Source organism: Halichoerus grypus, chromosome 5, assembly GCF_964656455.1.
Source record: "Halichoerus grypus chromosome 5, mHalGry1.hap1.1, whole genome shotgun sequence".
In the NCBI taxonomy this organism is placed as follows: Eukaryota; Metazoa; Chordata; class Mammalia; order Carnivora; family Phocidae; genus Halichoerus; species Halichoerus grypus.
The window spans coordinates 28,354,413-28,376,957 of NC_135716.1; the positions used below are offsets into that span (position 1 = coordinate 28,354,413).

General features: G+C 40.8%; 1 protein-coding gene across 4 annotated transcripts in view; it reads left to right on the forward strand.

Moving 5' to 3' along the window:
• The window catches only part of SYBU (syntabulin), a 112,849-nt gene that overhangs the window by 24,358 nt on the left and 65,946 nt on the right, over positions 1 to 22,545 (forward strand). Inside the window, exons 1-3 of one of the 4 annotated variants that reach the window (XM_036075739.2) lie at positions 13,224 to 13,366; positions 17,300 to 17,380; positions 19,131 to 19,335. In XM_036075739.2, coding sequence (XP_035931632.1) covers positions 17,357 to 17,380; positions 19,131 to 19,335 — 229 coding nt within the window. In that variant the 5' untranslated portion in view covers positions 13,224 to 13,366; positions 17,300 to 17,356. Of the gene's footprint in view, positions 1 to 13,223; positions 13,367 to 17,299; positions 17,381 to 19,130; positions 19,336 to 22,545 lie in introns of those variants that run through there. The other 3 variants (XM_036075740.2, XM_036075737.2, XM_036075738.2) reach the window with 3 other exon arrangements.

Here is a 22,545-nt window from a genome sequence, read left to right on the forward strand (position 1 = left end):
AAAAATAATAAGTTAATATTTTTGAGCATTTGCTCTGTGCCAGTGTTTTGTGTGCTTTGCATGGATTTTCCTGAGTTTCATGATGCATTTATTGATGTAAGTACTAATATTTCCCCTGTTTTATAGGTGAGGAAACAAATTCATATAGGAAATATAACTTGAGCGGAAATTTTAATCCAGGCAGCCTAGATTCAAATCCCATGCTCTTCACATCTAGGCTAGTCTCTGTCTCATGTCCTAAAGAAATGAGGGTGACATAGATAAGTTTGGGATGAGGAGCTAACTTGAAGAGAATAAGAAATAATGACTTATATTTGAAATAAAGTTTGGACTTGGGACAACAATATTTGCAAGTAGATGTGTCCAGGTAAGATTTGGAGATGAAAGCCCTCAGCTTTCAGATCTAAATTTGACAGTACATGTCACAGAGATTTCAAAAGTTCTCTAGATAAGAGAATACATCAGAGATATCAAAGACTGCATTTTTGCATAGATATTATTTCTCGTAGGTAATGAATTTGATAAGCATGCATATTGGTTATTTAATTTTCTATGACCCTAGACCAGTGCTCTACAAACTTCTTTGGTCACATACCCCTAAGACACAATTTTTGAGCCTACACCCTTATGTATGTAATGTATTCTCCATTATTTTCACTTGATAATGTAGCTAATGATGAGTTTATACTGGGAGAAGAGGCAGCTCTGTTCTTTTCTTGTCTGTTTCTCCTTGCACTATGAACAGGAACTTCAATCTGCAGTTCTTCTGCAGACTAGTTTTTAAATCCATTTGTTTTGTTGAGTTAAAACTATTCTGTATCATCCAGGCCTATGTGAACTGCACTCTGTTACAACTCTAGATTGTAGATCTCTCACTCATATTGCATTTTTACATAGTTGGCACCAAAGATCTGATTTAGGAACTAAATTAGGGCACTGGTTTCATTCCACATATTAAATACCATGATTTTTTTATTTGCAAATTGCCACGCTAGCATTTCCACACCCATAATTTCTTTAGCTGTCCTCCACCTGACCAGGGAACTTCTCTGCACCTTGGAGACCACTGACTTTGTCTTAACTTCTCAAGGGTCAGAAGGTGCTTCCTCCATAGTCTTCTTCTAGCACCTGCTGAGTAGCTGGGTAGGAGAGCACTGTAACTGCACACTTCTGTCCAAAATGCGCTTGGGCTTTTCCTTCCCGAATTAGAGGCCTTGGAGATTTAGTCACTTCATGCAACATCCTCACTTTTTTTTCTTTTTTTTTTACCATTTTTGTTTCCCTTTCTCCTTTTAATCACTTTAGCTTCAACCTTCTCCTGTTTTATCTTACGGTTCTTGGAATATGATGTCAAGAATTTCATAATTATTTTCAGAGTAAGCCACTATAGATTTGTATGTGATGGATCTATAGTCTTTGTACGTTTTCAGAATTTCCTTTGAGAATACCCAGAAATTCATGTCTTTTTCAGTTCCACTCACTGTGAAATGAGTACCTCCCCTTTATTTATCAAAAGTTAAAGTAGTAACAGAGTCAGAACTTCTCAATAAATATTTGCTCAGTGAGAAATAATTTGGAGATTAGAGTCAAATGATAATGTCAAAAATATTTACTAATCCTTGTCAGGTGAGTAGAAAATAATATCGATTAATATGTCTTATTTTTATTTAGGTTATTGCTTTTACCTTATTTTTAATTTCTGTTTTTTCTTATTGATCATTTTATTATTTTCTTTAGTCTTGAATTAAAGGTTTTCCTATGCTTGGGCAGATAATCTCAGAGATAGTCTGGCCATGCTACACTTGGAAATATATTCTCATTTGAGCCATAGAAAATAAACCTTAACATTGAAAAATGGTAAGTGTGAAAATTCAGATGTCAGACAATAGCTGGGAACCCCGATTGGATTATTTGAAATAAGACACAATCCTGACATAGTTAAAGTACACAGTCCAGAAAGTGTCTGATATACTCATCTTTCCAATATATATAAATAATTAAACAGATGTTAAAATAACTTGTAACTTCTACCATAGTTCTGATGGAAGCCATTTATTATAACTGTCAATGGAAAAAAGTTAAAGAATTTATAAATAACTATGGACCAGATTTCTTCCTAGCCTAACAAGAAAAAGAGCTTTTACTTTCTGATTTGCAAACAAAACATATGGTTTTGGTTTTACTTTAAACTCAAAATCAGTGTGGAAAGATATCTATTTCTTATTGAAATAAATGAAGCCAAATGGATATTGCCACAGGATGGCTCAGAATTAGGTCTATTTTAGTCATTTCATCAGAGCTATTTGGCTGATTGGCTAATTGGCTGCTTGATTCATAAACATTCAAGTTGATATAGGAGCAGAATTAACTTCTTTGTCCTTTCCATGCAGCATTTGTATTTTCACATGACAGATGTACTTAGGATCTTAGCAGTATAATTTTTTAAACCGACTTGTGAAACAGTTTTACAAGAACACCCACCTCTGTTTCTAAAACAATTTAATAATAGTAAATATATATTTCTCCTTTCTCTTACTGACAGTCACTGGATTGCACCTGTTTACAGGGAACTGCAAAAGGGCTATAAGATTTGGAAGAGAGGGGAAGAAAAACTAAGTGAAGAAGAGCAGAAGAGAACAACAGAATGGTAGTTAGTGTGGGAAGAGTTTAAACATGGCAGGCAAAAGTCAAGAGCCCCTGTGAACCTGGCAATGGAGCTATGGTTGGTAAAATGTATTGTTCTCTGTGTACAAAAGAAAAAATTCAAATTGGGCTACTGTGAAGTACAGTGCTGCTTTTGTCAACAACATTCTGAGTTCCTCATTGAAAAAAGACAGCGTTAAGGACGGACGTAGGCAGTGAAATGCAACAAAGAGCTATCAGCTTTGAAAAGTCCCTACCCTGTTACAGTGGAGAACTTCAATTCGACAGTCATGAATAGAAGTCTTACAGGTGCTGGGGCAGACAGGAGGCAGCACATTGTCACGTTGTTTGCTGCTGCCTACATAATAGCTGAACTGGAAATTCCCTTGGCTAATTTTCTCTCATTGTCCAACTAGAAGTCCTCACGGAGCAGACTTGGGGCAAGACTACCCTGCTGAAAGTAAACATAAGGCTCACCCACATCATTGGAAAAGCCGTCAAACATGATCTAATGATCACTGTTCAGCAAACCCAGTACTTTTCCATCCTTATTAATGGGTCTGAAAACACAAGGGTTAATGCCTATGAAATGAAGTGTATGTTCTATATGGGTAAGACCCCTTGCCAAGTATTAAATTATTGAGCTTAAATGAGGCCAAGCAGATGGATACAGAAGGTTTGAAGAATAATTCTTAACACAGTCTCAGAACTTGGAGTAGATACAAAAACAAATATATTAATGTAATGGGTGATGCTATTAGCTCTAATTTCTAAATGAAGAGAGAAGTTTCTGACCTGCTCAAGCAGGAAATGCCTTTCCTAGTTCTAATACCTTGTCTTTACCACTTAGAGAGCTAGCAGATGTGAACACATTGAAAACACTGGCTTTGTTGACATTTTTGCCACACTTCTCTTTATAACTTACATCAAACAGCCCGTTTGTCTTTGTGAATTAAAGACTTCAGCAGAATTTGTGGAAGACTAGCAACATTAAAGAAAGAGGATGAGATGCACTAGTTACAACATAAAAAAACAGGCAGGCAGAGCCCTTATTTCCTGTGTTAATGCCTCGGTTTTGGGGTTTTTTTGGTTTTTTTTTTTTAGGATTTATTTATTTATTTTGAGAGAGAGAAAGACAGCCCACGTGTGAGTGAGGAGAGGGGCAAGAGGGTTGAGAGGATGTCAAGCACACTCCCGGCTGAGCCTGATGCAGGGCTCGATCTCATGACCCATGAGATCATGACCTGAGCCGAAACCAAGAGTTAGATGCTTAACCAAGTGAGCCACCCAGGCACCCCTGTGCCCAGTTTAAAAGCATGAGAAGATCACAAGTCCAGCCCTACAAGTGAGAATCCAGGGCTATCTAAAGATACTGACTAGTCTAAAATTTGTCCTACATTTTCTACTTATCATTGAGATATTAGACCTATTCTCCAAATAGTGCTCCCTTCCGCAGGGACAGTGTGATTGGCTTTTTGTCACATCATTTCTTGAGAAGTGCTGCCTTACCTAGGAGGATCAAGAAAGGGATCTTATATGGTGCACTCAGTGATTTACTCATGAATGCAGTAAGAAACACAAAAATAGCATCTTTCAGTAGGATCAGACTAAATGGGGGATAGCATTGTGATTAAAAATTTTAGGGAAAGAGCCCTCATTTATACCAATGCAATTCAAAATTGTGTGTGTCACATTTTGGGGGGCTCCATAAAGAAGCTATACCTCAGTGTTTAAAATTATTGGATATAAAACTATGACCCACAAATGAGCAAGCCTTAAATATACAAAGAACTCGAAGTGTTTATTAATCCCTTTGAAGGGCCACTACAATTAAATCATGTGGATGCTTCCCAGTTCGCTAGAGAACGGGATTGCTCAAAGGTTTCAGGTTGAAAAGCCTCCCACAGCTCTCTAGGCCAGAAATTTGGCAGTGACAGTGAAAAACTACAAAGACAAATTCCAAAATATTTATCATATGATTTGTATTCTGCAGTCATTTCCAGTTTCAATGGCAACAGTGGAGAGGAAAGGGTGAAGTCAGGTTACAAGACTAAAATGCTTGAGAAGGAGCTTGAATATCTAATGCACATTTCTGCAGAAGGCCGAGAGTCAGGACTATGTAACCACGGACCTGCTGTCAACCTTTCCTTACTAAAGCTCACCAGAACAAACAAATTACCTTTTGGCAAAAGACCCTCAGAAAACCTCAGTTTTGAAGGAGAACCATATTCTTCTAATTAAAAAAAAAGAAAAAGAATTTTCTACTCAAACTCCCTCTGTAAATCACCATTATCTCTATTTGTAAATTATGGAGAAGTGACTGGTTTGTAGTAAAGTGTAATAATAGAGCTACTCTGGCAAAATAGAATGAAGAAGTGAGTACATTTCTTGGCATTAAGGGGTTGTTGTGTGTCTATTTAGTTTTTAATGTTTATAGAAACAGCAGTGCTCTACGGAAAAGGAATTCAAGGGATTCAGTCAAGGGAAAGAAAGACTTGCTTGCTTGATTTTCACTTGACCACATTTCTTAATTATGGAGAAAAAATACACATATGTCCTGTATTAATAAATAGCATTCTTTTGTCATGTTTATGTTTGCATTTTTATTTTCACTTTATCTTCAAATATAGTTTAAAGGTAGAAATTGAAGTTACTTAATATTTTTAAAAACATTTTTTATTTATGTATTCGAGAGAGCAGAGTGTGTGTGCGGGGGAGCAGAGGTAGAGGGACAGGTGGACTTTGTACTGAGCACAGAGCCCAACTCGGGGCTCAATCTCATGACCCTGAGATCCTGACCTGAGCTGAAACCAAGAGTCAGATGTTTAACCGACTGAGCCACCCAGGTGCCCCTTGATGTTATTAATATTAAGTAGGTCTTGCCATTATCCTCTAAGTGTTAAAATGACCATATTTTATGTTATTATTTAGAAATTGCCCAAAAGGATGCAGCATGGCTTAATAGTTGGGTGGAGTTCATTATTCTGCCTTTATTCCCCATGGCCATAAAACATGTCCAAACACTGCTGAGGGCACAGAGTAAAATTAAAAATCCCACCTATTGCTACTACCAAGCCAAACTACTTAAATGTCCCCTAATATTTACCAGAGTTCTTGGTACCTACCAAGGAGAGGCTCAGTTAATATTTGTTGAATAAATAAAATCAGTTATTTGTAAATAGTCTGAAATTCACAGGATAGGATTTGTGGCAATAAAAGTATAATTCTGCAAGGCAGTTCTTAGGTGAGCATTATAGAAACTGCCTAATTATTATTTGCTTTATCTCCATTGTGATATTTAAAAAATATATCATTTCATATATCTGTTATTGCATAATTAAGAGCCAAAAATGAAAAACAGAAGATTCTTAAGTCCGTATTTATTCCCCATTTGCAACATTTCGTAGTCCTTTCATAGAGGTGTTTCTGAATTTAGAACTCTATGCAGAGAACTACGGCCTTAACATAGGCAGAAAAAGAATAGTAATTTATATATGCAGAAATTACAGGTGTTTACTATGAGAAATGCAAGCATATTGGTTTTAACCAACTCACACTTCTATACTTAGCATCTCAAGCATTAGGAAATCAGCTGCTCTCAAGTGTATTTAAAAAGGGTTGGGAGTGGGGTGCCTGGGTGGCTCAATCAGTTGAGTGTCTGCCTTTGGTTCAGGTCATGATCTCAGGGTCCTGGGATTGAGCCCTGAGTCTGGCTCTCTGCTCAGCGAGGAGCCTGATTCTCCCCTTCACTCTCCCTCTGTGCTCTCTCTCAAATAAATAAATAAAATATTAAAAAAAAAAAAGGAGTATGGAGTGTTCTAATATTGTCTTGCCCCAGTAACTATTTATTATAAATTTTCCAAGTTTCAAAATAGATCTACTGAAGTCATATGTACAATTGAAAAAGTTACACATTTTCCTGAGTTTATTATAACAAAAAATACAACAGTGCAACCATATGAGTATTTAAAAATATAAATGCCAGTGTCTTTTTAAAAATTAAATCCTCATCTAGAATTATTTTCTATTTTAATACTAAAAGTCAAATAAGTGGTAGGGGAAAACAGGAGGAAAAACTATAACAAGGAGTCATGGGAATACTTTTTCAAAGAGTGTTCTTTGAATTCTCACTCAAGAGAAGTGAGTCTATTAGAATAAGCTAAGATTAATATTTTATAATAAATAAGATGAAACATATGTATTTTCTCTGGCAGAAGCTTTTCAATTTACACCAATTTGGAAGTCATTATTTCACTTGATCACTAAAAAATTCTTTTGAATAGCTCTTCAATTCATGTTATTAGCCCAAAAGCTTACACAGCTTCTGTGTTCATCTTATCTTTAATATTGCTTTATCTTTCCCTAATACTATACATCCCTACAGTTACAGCAGAAAGCATTTTCAAAGCCAGAACTCATTGTCTTCTATCTCACACTTGAGACTGGAGTAAATTCATGATTCTTACAAGTTATATTTTCCAATAAGCCTTGTCTGGAAGGCAGTGGGAACCAGATATTTGTGGTGGGAGGTGGAGGTTGGAGATGAGGAAGTGTTCTAGATAGAAGAAACAACATTTGTGAAAGTCAAAGGTAGAATACAAGGATTCAATCATGAGAGACCTTGTAAACCATATGTTAGTGTATTAATGTTATCTTCAGGGCAATGGTGAACATTGAATGGCTTCTTCTGGGGCAGGGAATTGCACCATGGGGTGGAGGGTGGTCGAATTTGCACTTTAAAGAGATCACTCTGGCTACTGTTTAAAAATGTGCTCAAGGGGAACAAGTCTGTAGGCCAGATTAGAAATCCAGGCAGGAAGAGATGCCGAGAAATGAACATGTTTTAGAGATAATTAAGAGGTAGAACAGATTTGACTTAGGTTCCAATTAGTTGTAAAGGTGAAGGAGAGAGACGATCTCCGAGTGTCACCCAGCTTCCCAGATCTGTAAGACGATAGCATTTATTAACTTAGAGAACACAGAAGGAAGATTAGCTTTTCGAGGAACTATGATAGATTCAGTTTGGAATATAGTGAGTTTGTGGACACTATGGGATATGAAAATCAAGATATCTGAATGGATTATGGCATAGTCATGGAATAGAGATGATGTGAATTTCTAAAATTTATGGAAGATCTGCCTATAGGTAGTAATTGAAGCAATTGAAAGAAAGATATTACCTAGGGAGGGAAGGTAGGATGAAAACATGAGAGGGTCAAGGCTAGAAACGGAGGAACGCGAACATTTAAGGAATGGCCAGAAAGGATACAGAGAAATGGGAAAAAACAGGAGGGCTGAGGTACAGAAGGAAAGCAATGTTCAGAAGTGTAGGAATGTTTATCTCAAAGGTTGATGAGTGAAGATTAAGATAAAAACTAATCATTAGATTAAACCATATGAAGGTAATTTTTTACTTTGGGCCTGAGCTTTTGATAGGATGGTGGGTACACGTATATGAGTGGATTGGGTTGGGTGAAGGGGCAGGGAGAGTGCGAGATATGTGAACATAGATTCTTTTTCAGAAGTTTGATGATGAATGGAGAGAAGCAACTGGGTAGTACTAGAGAGATATGAGAGTTTAAGAGAGTCATTTATTTCGTTGGGAAAGGACTCAGCATGTTTAAATGATGATGTGAACTCTCTGATAGAAAAGTAAGTTAAAGTTAACAACAACAAAAAAAGAAATAGCTAATAATCACAGCGAACATTTATTAAGTGCTTAATATACACTAGACAGTCTTCCAAGTTCTTCACATATATTAACTCTTCTGATGTTCACAATAACCCTATGAGATAGGTACTGTGATTATTCCATTTTACAGATAAATAAATAGAAACCTGGAGTCTTAGAAGGACTAATGGATGGGATAACTTTTCTTTAAGAGGTGGAAAGGGTGAGATCCAAAGCCCAAGTAAAGGAATTACCCTTGTACAGAAGAGGGATAACTTCCATTCTAAAGGACCAGAAATAGAGAGGATGGGGTGGAAGCAGATGAATTTGTAGGTTTGGAGGCAAGAGATTGAGTTCTCTTAATAGCTTTTATTTTATCTGTCAATCAGGAGATGAGGGCATGGCGTTGCATGAGGGTGGAGGTGGTAGGCTGGTAGATTGGAGGTGTGGGGGTCTCAAGTAGACCCCGTGGAGAATAGGAGAGCATCCTAACAAAGGGGCATACAATGATTGCCAGACAGCACCGAGGTCCCCCTCCAGCCGGAGAACAAGTGCTAGTGTGTCATCCACCTGCGGGTATGTGAGGCTTACCTAAAGCTCAGCTTCAGGGCAGAGGAGAGGTAGTGCTGTTCAGAGTATCCAAGAAAGGTCCAGAAGTCTTGGCCTGGAGTCCACCATGAAGTTAGAAGATCTTGGAGGCAAACCAAGCAGGTAGAGTGTATGGAGAAGGGCAGGGAAGAAATGAGGGGTGTAGATCCATTTGATAGGCACTTACTTGCACCTTCTTCAGAACTGGAGTTCAATTAGGAATGGATTGTGTCCAAAGACTAAAAAAAAAAAAAACAGGGAATGGGTTGTGTCCAAAATTATAAGATCTATTTTTTTATCTTTGAAAGAGGTATAGGAACTCTATACTTCCTGCTTAATTTTTCTGTAAACCTAAAACTCAAAAAATATGGAGTCTAATAATTTAAGAAATAGATCTGGAAATACAGACAGTAGGGACTATCTGAATATGACTTACAAATATGACTTACTTTGCTTGTCTACTACAGTGGCTCAGGAGATAAAAAGAAGAAAAGCACTCTGAACCATTGTCTATCACACTACAAAGCACATACATATTATCACATACCCATTGAATATTGAGGCTAGTCATTGGTATTCAGTTATGTGTAGCCTTAAACTTTGAAAATTTTCTGAAAGTGATGAAAATTTGAATAAGGACACTGTTAAGGTTTTTTATGAAGACTGACTGTTGCAAACCAAAAGAACTTTACCTATCAGGAGAAAAATTCACTAATGAACCAATAGGTGGCAGTATAACATGGTGTTCTTGAAATTTTAAATAATACTGCTAATTAAAATATTGATTGAAGCACCAGGTATGTGCTTGATGCTGTATTAAGTAATCAAAACTCTGAGACAAACCCCTTTCTTCCAGATGGTGACAGTCAAACAGTAAAGATTTAAGGGGAAACCTAAAGCTTCTCTCTGTATCAATCCATCATAGGCCAGTATGTAGGGCAGCAGGTCTCTCAAAGTAAAAAGAAGGGTTGGGGGTGGCAGGGAGAAGGTCAAGGAAAGGGAGGGAAGGGGAAGAGAGGAGAGAGAAAAGGACAGAAGAGAAAAAGAGAAAGGAACTCTAAAGCAGCCAAAATTATAAAAGGACCTACTCATCCCTTGAAATTCATTTCAAAATTCACCCCTGGAAGCCTCAGACCCCAAACTAATTTGGACATTGGCAAGCCCTCAGGGCATTCATCTGTCAGGATGCTAACACAATGAGTAGTGTAACAGCAGTGGCCATACCCATGTCTCTATTGGAGTGTGAGATACTTGAGGACAGGAAATACTGTTCCTCTTTTAATATTCTGGAAACAGTGCCTGAGCCGGTACCTGGCTCAGAATAGGAACAAAATAAACACTAGTGGATAGATGGATGGATGATAGGTATCAGGCTATTTATCATGCCTTCTACCTTTTTAATCTTACTTTGGGAAGAAAATTCCTGTCAATATCTTTTCCCATGAAAAGATCACTTTCTTTCTATCTCATAAGTCACCTGGGGAAAAACTTAATGTTTCCTTTAATAAAAGTTAAAATAAAAATCTTCGGGATAAGGAGATTATGAAAAAAGCAAGCAGGAGGTAGAAATGGTGGTTGATCCTGAGAAAGAGAAGATATGTATTAAGCTCTACTATGTGCCGACATAAATGATAGGCTTTGCATATATTCTTATCTAATCCTTACAACAGGTAAGGAGGTAATTACTGTTATTAAGTCCATTTTATAGGTGAGAAAATGAGAATCAGAGAAGTTAATTTTCCCAAAGACATTAACTGGTACAAAATAACCTTCCAACCAACCTCCCTTCCTTCCTTCCTCCCTCCCTCCCCCCTCCCTCCCTCCCTTCCCCCTCCCTCCTTTCCTTCCTTCGTTCCTTCCTTCCATTTTTTCTTCCTTCCTTCTCCTTTTAATTAACATGCACTTATCATATGCTGAATCCTAGAGGGATTAGACAAATTTGTCTAAGCCTACCCAGTCAGAAAGAGGCAAATAAGGACTCACCAGGCCTATGGGATATGACAATCCATGTTCTTTATTAAACTACTTTGTTTTAGTACAGATGTCTTTGCAGACTTCCGGGAACTCGTTTCACTTTCTTGTTGTCCCTTGAATCAGCATCACATTGTAGCAGGCCACTAGCTGGGCTTCTATTTGAAAGGGACACAGATGTTTTTCTACCAGCCTCTGAGTTGAGGTCATTTCTCAAGCTTGAATTTGCTATTCTCTAGCATACCACTGGCAGCTCTTCTGAAACATTTGGCTGGTCCAGTAAACACTAGGGCCAGGAACCTGGGAAGCTACCCTTGAGCTTCTGAGTTTCTGGCTGCAGCCGCAACTGTTTGTCAACAGTGGTAAGGAGGACCAAGAGCCTCATATCCTTGCCCAATCAGAGGAAAACAGAGGTAACTTCTGGGAAAACAATGGGCATGGGAGCTTACCACAGCCATCCGGAAAGAGCCAGATGTGATGGCATCAAGAGGCCCCAAGTGAGAATTTTATTCTCATTTTAACAGTCTTGTTTTTGATGCACAGTAGATAAGCCTGAAAGCAAATACACAAAGATGCTAACAGAAGGAGTATGGATAATTGATGTCAGGGCAATGAGATGATGAGTAGTATTTTTTTCCAAAATTTTGATGACATGGTTTTTGTATTCTTTAAAAAGAAAATATTAAAGCTATCTTTTTTTAAAAGTACTTTTTTTCTTCTTTGATGAAACAGTATTCTAAAAATAGCTAAAGATGACACAGGCAGATGAAAGAACATCCCAAATTCTGGATTTATTCCTACACAAATTTTTCTGCAGTGTATTGGAAATTTAGCAGAGGCTAAATTTACTCATTAGGTCACAGGATTTCAGGTGATGAGGGAAGAGGGTTCGCAGCAATGACCTAGGAGATGGAAATAAAGCAACCCCTCCCCCTACCCCACTCCCAAAGTCAACTGGCTTGGTGCTTCTTGGTTTCCCTTGGACTCCTGCAGCTGCATCCTAGCAGTTGGCCGCTAGGGGCGCTGTGTTCCATTTTGCAATACTGCTCTTGCCCTTTGAGTAGACAATCTCAAAATCCTCCCTCCTCCCATCTTTTAGTAGAAATAAAAGCAAAATTACAAAAAATAAATAAGTAATAATAAGAAGAAGAACATTTACTAGAAAGATGATCAGAAAACAAGTACAAAATCATGGAAATAAATGATAAAATGGGGAACAGATTCTTTTAATGTAACTCAAATCTAGCCACAGATCTCCTTTCTGGGAACACATTATAAATTTCTTTTCTAAACCAAGACTGGTGTGGATGCTGAATGAATCATTCAGAGCCTCTAACCTGGGCTACCTGCTGTGCCCCTGCTGCATGCGAAAAGAGTCTCAGCCTCATCTCCTCTTTAGGTAGCTCTCCCACTGGGCTCAGGCAGCTTTCAACCACCCTATGCTTCTCATGCTTCTGGTCTCTTGGTCTCCTAAGAATGGAAGGTGATTTGCCCTCAGCCCAGAATTCAGCCTCTAGATTTAGGCCTTCCTATGCCTACCTTACAGATAACTTGCTTTGCCCGTTCTACAAGTCCATAAGACCCACACATCTTGCTGTCTTGTCTAGTCATTTGAAGCTTTTCATTAGGTAAATGTCAAGACTCAGTTTCCCCTATCCAGATGGCAACCTTTACACTCATACTTTCCAGAGTATCTTAGTTTCAGTCATTCTAATCTACTGTCCCAATAAGTATACACGTAGTTGTTCAACCACGTGTTCCCAGCTTGTTAATATAATCACCATCCCTATGTCTTCGGCTAGTATCTCCCCCTATTCTCAAAAATGGGCAAAAGGCCACAAACAGCAGATGGCATTTCATGTTTGCTCCCCTATCGGGCAAGTAGAAGACTGTATCCATATCATCCTTTAAAGCCCCAACCCTCAGCCTCTCCCTGTTTACATGGGCTTTCCCTTAATTCCTGTTCGTCACCTGAAAGATGCATCTGACTGAAGACTCATTTGCAGAGCAGAGATAACTGACACACTCTGAACCCACTGGATGTTCCAGCTGGCCTTGCCTCAGGTTACCCGCTCCCCTTTCTGTCCCACGTACTCTCTGGGTCCCCTCCTCGGGAAGTGATCTTGCAGAATTCTACTCATTACAGTTTTACAACATCAAAATCCCTTAACCATATAGTAACAATAACACACATACAGTAAGAGGAGGATTGATCACTCACACACGCTTCTAAGGGAAAATGGGCAGCTCTCTCCCTGGTAAGAAAAATATGGGTCTCCACCCCACCACAAAAAATCCCAGGATGCCCCAGAATGCAGTTTCTTCTCCTCATGACGTGTGGTAAAGCACGTCAGCTGCTCCTTGTTGCTGTGCAGATCACCCAACATCGGGTCACTGAGACAGAAGGCAGCGCTAGCTTGCACAGCTGATAGGATTAGGAGATGGTGCTTTGTCAGCCTTGACTGAGTCGGGAGAAGCCCTCAGCATACGCAGGTGAGCTGTGAGAGAGAGAGCAGATGTGGGGGGCTGTGATGGGTCTTGGTTGTATGGTGCAGACGTTTTCTCTTTGCAGTGCATTCGTATGTATTATCTTTTCTGTTAAGTTTGCAGTCTGCCTGTGGGGGTGGGGGGTTCCTATCGATAAAAACCTATCCTTTATCACATCTGATTTCAGGGACTGGCCACATGCACCTCACAGGATTTTTGTGAGGCTCAAATGAGATTATATATGTGAAAGAGCTCTGAAAATATAAAGTTTTGTGTAAATGAAAGATATAATTCATTTAATTATAAATTTCACATAAAGAATTAGATAATATATCCCAAATTTGGGGGCATAATTACCTGTACACACTCCTTTTCCCCCAATCTATAACACCCTATCTCCCATTCCTTCCGAGGCACGGGCAGGGATGTTATTTATAATCTTGAAGGGTCTAGTCTTCTAAAGCAGTTGATATTCTCTAAAAACCAGCATCACATTCATTTCTAAAGGAAAAACCGCAAAATTACAAAACAGGACAGGAAAATAAGTAAGTAGAAATGGAAAATGATGCATGAGAATATTTTAAAGCAGATGAAAGATGAATATAATATACTATATTAGATTATATCTCTTTGATGGTATAATCCAAACGTTATAAGACATTATTCTTAATGACATGAGAAACACTTGAATGAAATTAAAGGCAGCATAGATATTATCATTTGTAAAACTTGCCTTTTAGAACAGCAGAAAAACAGGCTTGGGTTCCAAAAGTACAGAGCTAAGAGCCGTTAGAGCACTAAATCATCAGCCTTTCCCTCGCGGGGTTGCTATGGTGACAGCAGGGCTACCACACAGCCTCTCACTGCCTGCACTTCTGCAGTAAAAGCTCTCACTGAACACATGTTGGATTTTTTAGGCACACACCCCATCATCAAATACAAAGACATATTGGAAGCAGCTTTATGAGTCATTTGCAAAACAGAAGTTGTGTCTCTTTCCTTTATCCTGTACTGATGGGCCCCTTATGGGGTTATAGAATTCAGTCATTCATGCATCCGTTCCTTTGACTGTGGTATATTGAGTGCCTACTGTATGACAGGACCTGTACCAGGCGCTGCCTATGATCCCTGGTGGAGACAGAAAGATAAATAGGGAATTCTGATACAAGATCATAACAGCTCTCCTGGGGTACATTAAAAACAGGTGTCCTGGAAATATGTAAGGACTGACCTTGGGGCATCAAGGGAGGTTTCCTGGAAGAAGCTGTCTCTAAAATGAAACTTATGTATCTTTAGGAGTGGAATAGGATTAAGGGGAGTGAGGTGCAAGAAAAGCTCTAGACAGAGGGACCAGTATGTGAACAGCTAGAGGAAAAAGAGAAAACATGATACCTCCAGAGAACTCAAAGTTCTACAGTTTGAGTGTTATCCATGTGTATGGGAGGCAGAGTAGCCAAGGGGTGGAGGGTAGATATGGGTGGAGGGAGGGATGGGTAGACAAGGAGTGGTAACAAATGAGCTCAGAGAGGTAAACAAGACCAGATTATGAAAGGCCTCTGTACCACATGCAGGAGTTTGAATACTACTTGGAGGACAACTGAGAAGTCACTAATGAGTTTTAATGAAGAAACCTGGCTTGATTTGGCCATTCTGAAAGGCCTTGTGGAAAAATTTAAAAACTGACAAGAAAGGAAGAAGAGGCAAGATTGGAAGCAAGACAACTCCGTTAAACCACTATTGCAATAATATGGGATGTTTGTGGTTTAGACTCTAAAGGAAGATCATAGAGTTGTTGAACGGTGGGCATAAGTAATCAGATTCAAGATATTACTAGAGTAGCATGGAGATACCTTGTTGGTTTCTGCTATGTGGGGGCCACATGAGGGAAATGAAAAAGTCAAGAATGACTCTGAGGTTCTTTTTTTTTTTTTTGTAAGGTTTTATTTATTTATTTGACAGAGAGAGACACAGTGAAAGAGAGAACACAAGCAGAGGGAGTGGGAGAGGGAGAAGCAGGCTTCCCGCTGAGCAGGGAGCCCCAAGCAGGGCTCGATCCCAGGACCCTGGGATCATGACCTGAGCCGAAGGCAGACACTTAACGACTGAGCCACCCAGGCACCCCAACTCTGAGGTTCTGACTGGGTGTTTCTATTCTTAGGCCCCCAGACTCAATTCTCAGTTCTCAGTAGGTAAGTCAGAAGCACCTTTTGGCCCTTAACAGTCCATTCCTGTGTCATATGTCCTTGGGCTCATAATTCTAGAAATAATAGACTGTAGGAATCATCCTGGACCATCACTTTCCTGAAGTCCTTATCTAAGACAGTGTGGGTATAGAAAGTATGAATTAATCGCCCCTCCCTCCAAATAAAGAATTCTAAGATTACCAAGCTCACTGCTTAAGAATTCTAAGTAGATTGAAAAGGCATAAAGATGTATGGGATAAAATTTCCTTAGGGATATAGGAAAAAGGCAAATTGATTTCACTAATCCTCTGATTTCAGGCTCTCTCTTGACTCACGCTGCTTATTCCTAGATTTGAGATTTGAGGACGCAGAAAAATGCTGTTTGGAGGACAAATGGGGATGGTGGTGGTTCAAATACAATTTTCAAGGATTACAGTCCTCCCATGTACAACGCTGGGTGTAAGGATCAGACTGTTTCCTGTCCACATTGCTGCTTAGAATATTTTCCAATTCTGAATGAAGGGCATCTAAGTTATATATGTTGAGTTCCATCATTAGGTAAGATTATATCAGGTGTCATAAGTAACCTTATGACCCAGCTGATGATCTCTATTTTAACTTCTCAGTTGGATGGGTTTTTGAGCTTTTTTGAACAAATTTGTCTGCCTCCCAAATGCTTTCTTTGCCTGTCACGTAAGAGGCCTCAGCAAATATTGAAGGGGTGACCTGGATGTGACTTAACGACCCCTTGTAAAGTTCTGTTCAATAAACTGGGTACAGCTGTTTTGTTTTCCCCATTTAATCCTCACAGGTACCCTTGAGGTAAATATTATTATTTTCCCTCAGTTTAACAAGCATAAACTTGAAGTTCACAGAGGTCAAGAACTTTATGGTAAAGGCACTCAGCTGGGAGGGAGTAGAGTGCTGCCTTGCACCCGGGTTTCTGAGTTCAAGTGTAGTGCCCTTCCCCTAGCAGTGTGCCTGGAGCTCATTCCCAGCCGCTGCAGGACAGAAATGGAGAAAAGGCTGCCCTGGATCTTAAAACAGCCTGGCTTCCCCAAGGCCTTGGGAAGCAGCCTCATCGTTCTTTTCCTGGCCCTTCTGATGCAAATCCCTCAAGGAGAATCGGCCTTTGAGATCCCTGAACGAGATGCTGTGTCAGTCCTGCAGCATTGGCTTGGCTGGGGTCCGGGTGCAGGGGAACCCGCCCCATCTCTCTCAGGCGAGGTAATTGTGGGGAGCCGTCTGTTGACTTAAAACCGAGATGGCAGGGAGGCGCCGCGGGGGAAAAACTTTATCCATTTTGGCCCTCAGTGATGTCGCTGCTTTTCTCCGCTCTCCTATCAGACGTGCACCCCCTTCAAATCGGACCCCAGGTGCCAAAGAGAGGGGGTCCGGCACTTGCCGGCTGGAGATGCTCGCAGCCCGGGCCTGCCCCCTCGGGGTCAGACTCAGCAGAGGGAGGGGCGCGCGGCGCTAGGGGGAAGTGCCGGCGGCGAGACCGGGTGGGCGGGCCCGACGAGTCACCCGGGGGTCCGGCAGGTGAGGGAGGTGGCGGGGAGGCGGTGGCGCCCGGGGAGCGGCAGCCGGCCCCGGCGGCGGCACCACGTGTCCGGCCAGGGCGGGGCGGCCGGGCGCGCCCTCGGAGCAGAGAGAGCGGCAGCGGGGGCGGCGGCGGCGGCGTGTCGGCCCCGCAGCAGCCGCCGCCCGCAGCCCGCGCCGGCTCAGCGCAGTGTCCTCGCTCTCGTGCCCGCAGGTGCCTCCTCCTGGACGGCGGCAGCGGCGGCGCGGGGACCCGGCGGGCAGCAGAGCGATGGGACCCCTTCGAGAGACCAAGGTAAGGAGGGCACGTCGTGCGGGCGCGGCTGGCAGCGTCCGTGGGCGCGGGAGAGCGGGGCGGGAGGCGGGGGGGGAGGACTGCGGGGCAATGGGCGAGCCAGGTGAGGGCTGGAGGGGTGGCGTTCAGAGTCGCGGGGAATGGGGACAGGGAGGTGGTGGGGACGCTGGGAGGGTAGAGGGGCATTTGCTCAGGTGATGAGACCCAGGAGATGGGAAGATGGTACTGGAGGAAAAGATTTGAGGGGTTGACATGAGGATTAAAAGATTGGCTTTGGAGGGTTAATCCATCTCCTGAAATTGGGGATTTGGGATCTGGCTCTCAAATGATGTCCAGTGTGTGATGTGAATAAAAAGGATTTGGTGTTCTGGTGACTGAGAAATAAGGTCCCCCTGCATGTCAGCGACCCAGCATTGGTTCAGGGTCTGCAGTGTGCCGAGAGTGGCTGACGTGGGATACCTGCTGGGTGACTGATGTGCAGAATAAATCCGAGGCTGGGTGCGGCTTTCGCCCTGGATGGGGTGGATGCCTCGGCGACCTTAGGAGCTCCCCGCGGCTGAGGCTTTCCCTTCAATTCCTGCACTGTGCAGACCTCCTGAGGTGTTTACTTTGGCAGCTACCCTTCCTGGTAAGCCTCGTGGAAATGGGCAGGAGGTTATGTTTCCAAATAATGTTTGTTACCCAATCCAAAGGCCTTTTTCAATTGCAGAGGTTGGAGGGAGCGGTGAGTTTTTTGCAAAGAGCTCCTCCTAGGAATCCATTTTAATAAGGCAGGGTGGTGGTGACCCCGAAAAACACGACTTAAGGCTTTTTCTGCTTCTAGATGATATGCCTTGTTGCCTAAGCTTTTAGCCTCAGTTTCCTCATCTGTAAATAGGGATTTAAGTTAGTGTCTTCTCTGTGGCCTGGGTTGTAAAGGTCAAATGGGATAATGGTTGGGAAAGCACTTTAAAAATTAGAAAACCTTGCCAAAATATTACTTTCTATGCATTTTTAAAACCACGGCATCGCCCTCTGTGTTTAATGCCGTGTTTTTAAGGAGAGAGAGAAAACTCTCTTCTCCTGGGTGTCCTGTAAGGAAAACAAAAGCTAAACATGATGTAAAAGGTGGAGCCATCTTACTGGGTATTGGATTTTTGTTTGCTTTTCTGTTGGCAACAAGCCTTGTGTACCAGGATATTAATGAATAATTAAGATCCTGGCCGGAAGAGGAGGGATTTGAAAGATAAGTCTGCATGATCTATCAGGAAAGAATTGTTCCAGGTATAGGGTTCTACTTTGTGAGCAGACCGGAAAGCAGAAATCAGATTGTCACAGCTAATTCAGGGAAAGCAAAATGGAAGTCTAGAGGAAATCAAGTAATAAGCCAGAGTGTGCTGTGAGTAATAAAGAGAAGCATCGGAAGCTTGAATGTGATAGAAAAAGCCAGAGTGGGAAGGTGAGTTAGGAATCGCATGGGTGAATGGAATGGCTTTCCTGCTAATGGGTGGTAGTGTGTGTGTGTGTGCACACGCTCACCCACGCTCAAGTATGTGCTCTTCAGTAGATTGGAAGGATTAGCTTGGTGGCAGAGTTTTGATGTTCATTTAAGCTACTGAGATAAGGACTGCTTTGTAAAGATTCAATATTCAGAAATGTGATTTCTTAGGAAGGGAGGAACAAACAGGAGGAGTTAAGAGGAACAAACAGGAGGAGTTAAGAGGGGGGAAACAAGTTTCCTTTTGTTTTCTTTTTAATGTCCAATTTTGAGAAGGAGCAGAGAGGGCAGCATCATGAGAAGGAGATTACCCGAAGCCGAATTCCCCGTTTGATTCTTCGGCCCCATCTGCCCCAGCAACAGCACAAAGTGTCCCCAGCTTCTGAGTCTCCCTTCTCTGAGGAAGAGAGCAGAGAGTTCAATGCCGGCAGCTCTGGGCGCTCAGCGAGGACCATAAGCAGCAACAGCTTCTGCTCAGGTATAGTACCCCTGGAAGCCACACAGTCACGAAGTGTGTGCTCTGCTGGTGCATTGTGAATGGACTGGGGTGTGCCCTTTAGAGCCTAGATCTACACTTCTACTATTACAATGAATTGTCTGAAGTTGCACCTTTTTGGCCCTTTTGACCTTCACGTGGTTCAATCCTAATGGAAATTTGCACCTGTTCTTCTATGTTATTCTAGTTTATAATTTACCACATGAAATCTAACTTTTGTTTCTATGACTGTTTAGAAAACGATTCCTTTGTTAAATCTGGGAAATGTGTTAGCTTGCATTTTTATAATAGCAACCTTTATAAACCTGTGTACTTCTGATTATAGAATCCCCAAAGACAAAACAACTCCTAATGAATGAGGTCAGGATCAAGGAGGCTTATCTCCCAGGGCGAGCCTGACCTTGTCGTTTAGAGGAAAAGAGCACAGGCTTTGTAATCCGCCACACCTGAGCTGGAACCCCTGACCTTTTTGCCTTTACAAGCTGAATGACCTTGGGCAAGTGGCTTAACCTCCTTCAGCCTCAGTTGTTACATCCATAAAATGGGATGATAACACCTACCTTATATAGTTGCTGTAGTGTTGAATGAGACCTAAAGGTACTCCTAGTACAGTGCCTGACTTATAGAGGTGCTTAATACATGATGGTTCTTAAAAAAATGAACTAGGGATGTCAGTTTTGGCACACGATTAAGGAAGTTTCCTTAAAGTTGTGAGCACATTTGGCAAAGGCACAAATCTGTTCATAGCTTCTGAAGGTGCCACCATTATCAAAGACAGAGCCTATTACAACCCATTAAAGCACATGACTTGGAATGACTTGTATTCTTTGAGAAGTATTAGAAAATTGGGTAAAATTTAAAAGAGTGACTGTCTTGTGAGTAATGAAGAATGTTTCATAGTGGATAATTTTTAGGGCTTATTTAGGGAAAATGTAATTAGAAGGTTAACTCATGTATGCGAAGGGACATGTGAATCAAAATGCTGTGATTAATTTCCTAATTTAGCAGGATACAAAATCCCATTATTTTTAGTATCAATATATTTTTCAGGGTTCTTTTAAGTGCAGCTTTGGATTTCTTACATAATTTCATGGAATAACTATCCCATGCATAAATTATACATTAGAAATACTATGCTGCTAATTATTTTTCTCTGTAAAGCCTCAAATTTTCTGCTTGATTCTGAAAAAAAAAAATTCTATCAGAATATTATATTTTTAAGTTTGTTTCTTGCCATTTGGATTATATGAATCTAGTTTAAAATGGAGACCCACTGATGGTTTGCTTGATACTCTTGCAAGAAGAAAACACAAAGATACCTAGAACCTGGAAACATGTTTGCTGAAGGCAATGCTGTTTGCTTTAACTCCATTTTGGAGCTCAGGAATCTCTCTGTTTGAGTGTGGATGAACCCAGGGGATATCATTTCAAACTGACATGCTTTGTTTACATAACTCCATTCCACATTTATTCCCGATATTTTCTCCATATTGTCATTTTCTCTGTGACTGACTTCAAGGTGAGTAGTGTTAGAAGGGAAAAAAAAAAAAGATGGTCAAAACAAAAGAAAAACTCCACATATATTTTAGAAAATACATTAGGCAAACCAATAAAATTATTAATTTTGGTTATGACTCACTCTTTCCAAGACCCATTCCTGGATGATCTCTCCTTCCCGGGAGACCTGTCTCCCACTAAGGCCATAATGCTGTACATGAAAATCGAAAGTAGATATTGATCCTTCTGCCATTAACTAGCTGAGAATTGAGTGGCAGAAGCATCTAATTATGGACGTCCATAAACCTGTCTTTCCATCTTTAGCCTCGCATCCAGTCTCCGGGTAGGAGTCCCTCTGTTCCTAGGCCTCACCTTTCTGTGTTGGTGCTTCCCCAAGGTTTGGGTCAGTGCCTTTCCTTCTTTGCCTTCCTTTCCTACGGAGCGCCCCCCAGACCCCACGACAGCTTTGAGTACTGCGCTGACTAAAATTGACAGGAACCCCCTTTGGGGGCGTGTTAATGATGCTTTAGGAGGTCAGTTGGTGGATGGGAAATAAATGGGTTTGGGACTATGGGGTACATTAAAGCTGTAGGCAGTGAGGTAGAGAATGTACGACATGTCCAACCAGCAGGGGGAAATAGCTGGTTTTAATCCAGCCACTTTAACACTGAGGTGAGAGTATGTGTTGGCTGCTTAATCGTGGCATTTAAGTTAGAGACCAAGGCACATGCACACATTAAAAATGCCATCCTCTGCTAGGATTAAACTAAAATAATTTAGAGACCTTCTGTAGCTTCATAGCCTTACAGTGATCATTCTGCACTAGCTTGTGTTCTTTATAAATCATCATGTTCACTAATGCAAAAGGGGACATGCAGAGTTAGGAAGAGTCTTACAATCAGGTAGTGAAATTATGGAGGAACATGATGCAATTTAACTTGAATATTACATTTTCACAACTGCAAACTGGAGACTCTTTCCCCAAATTTGTATCAAAGGCATTAATTGTGAAGAGCATCGTATGTTCTCAGATACTCAGTTTTTAGAAGAAGGATGTGAGTTTACATGAAATTAAATTTATGTAATATAAAGAATTATCCTTTACTTTGAGAGTCTGGCTTTCTTATCCTTTATATTATATTATATTATATTATATTATATTTTTATTTTATAATGTTATAGCCAAAGTCAGGATGGTGGATGGTGGTTAAACTTGAGCAACACAAATGACAATTCTACGTGTTCTCCACATCTCCCTTATGTTTTTCTTTTAATTTTACTGATCTGTGAAATTAAAAGACCAGGAATCGTGTATTTTCAAAGTGACCTGTCCATTTTTGCCTACTCTCTCCATTCCTTCCCCCACTTCACTGCCTTCCCCTTATTTTCCCCGGGGAGTCTTGACAAGGAACATTTAATGACTTGATATTCTATATGCTAATTTGTATGTTGTATCTCCCTCATTTCAGAGAAGGGAGTTGTGTGTGACCTTTTGCAATTCATTTGGGGCGTATCCCCAAAGAGCGTTTCTTTTAATAGCTTCTTATTAACAGATTTCTTTGAAGATATCCCGGTGTTTTGTGCACTTCATCGGCACATACGTTTTGTACTCTGACATCATTCTCCTGATAAAACAGTCTATCCTTTACAGTTTGTATTTAGTCTTAGTCACTGTGACCTTTATTGGGCACAGTT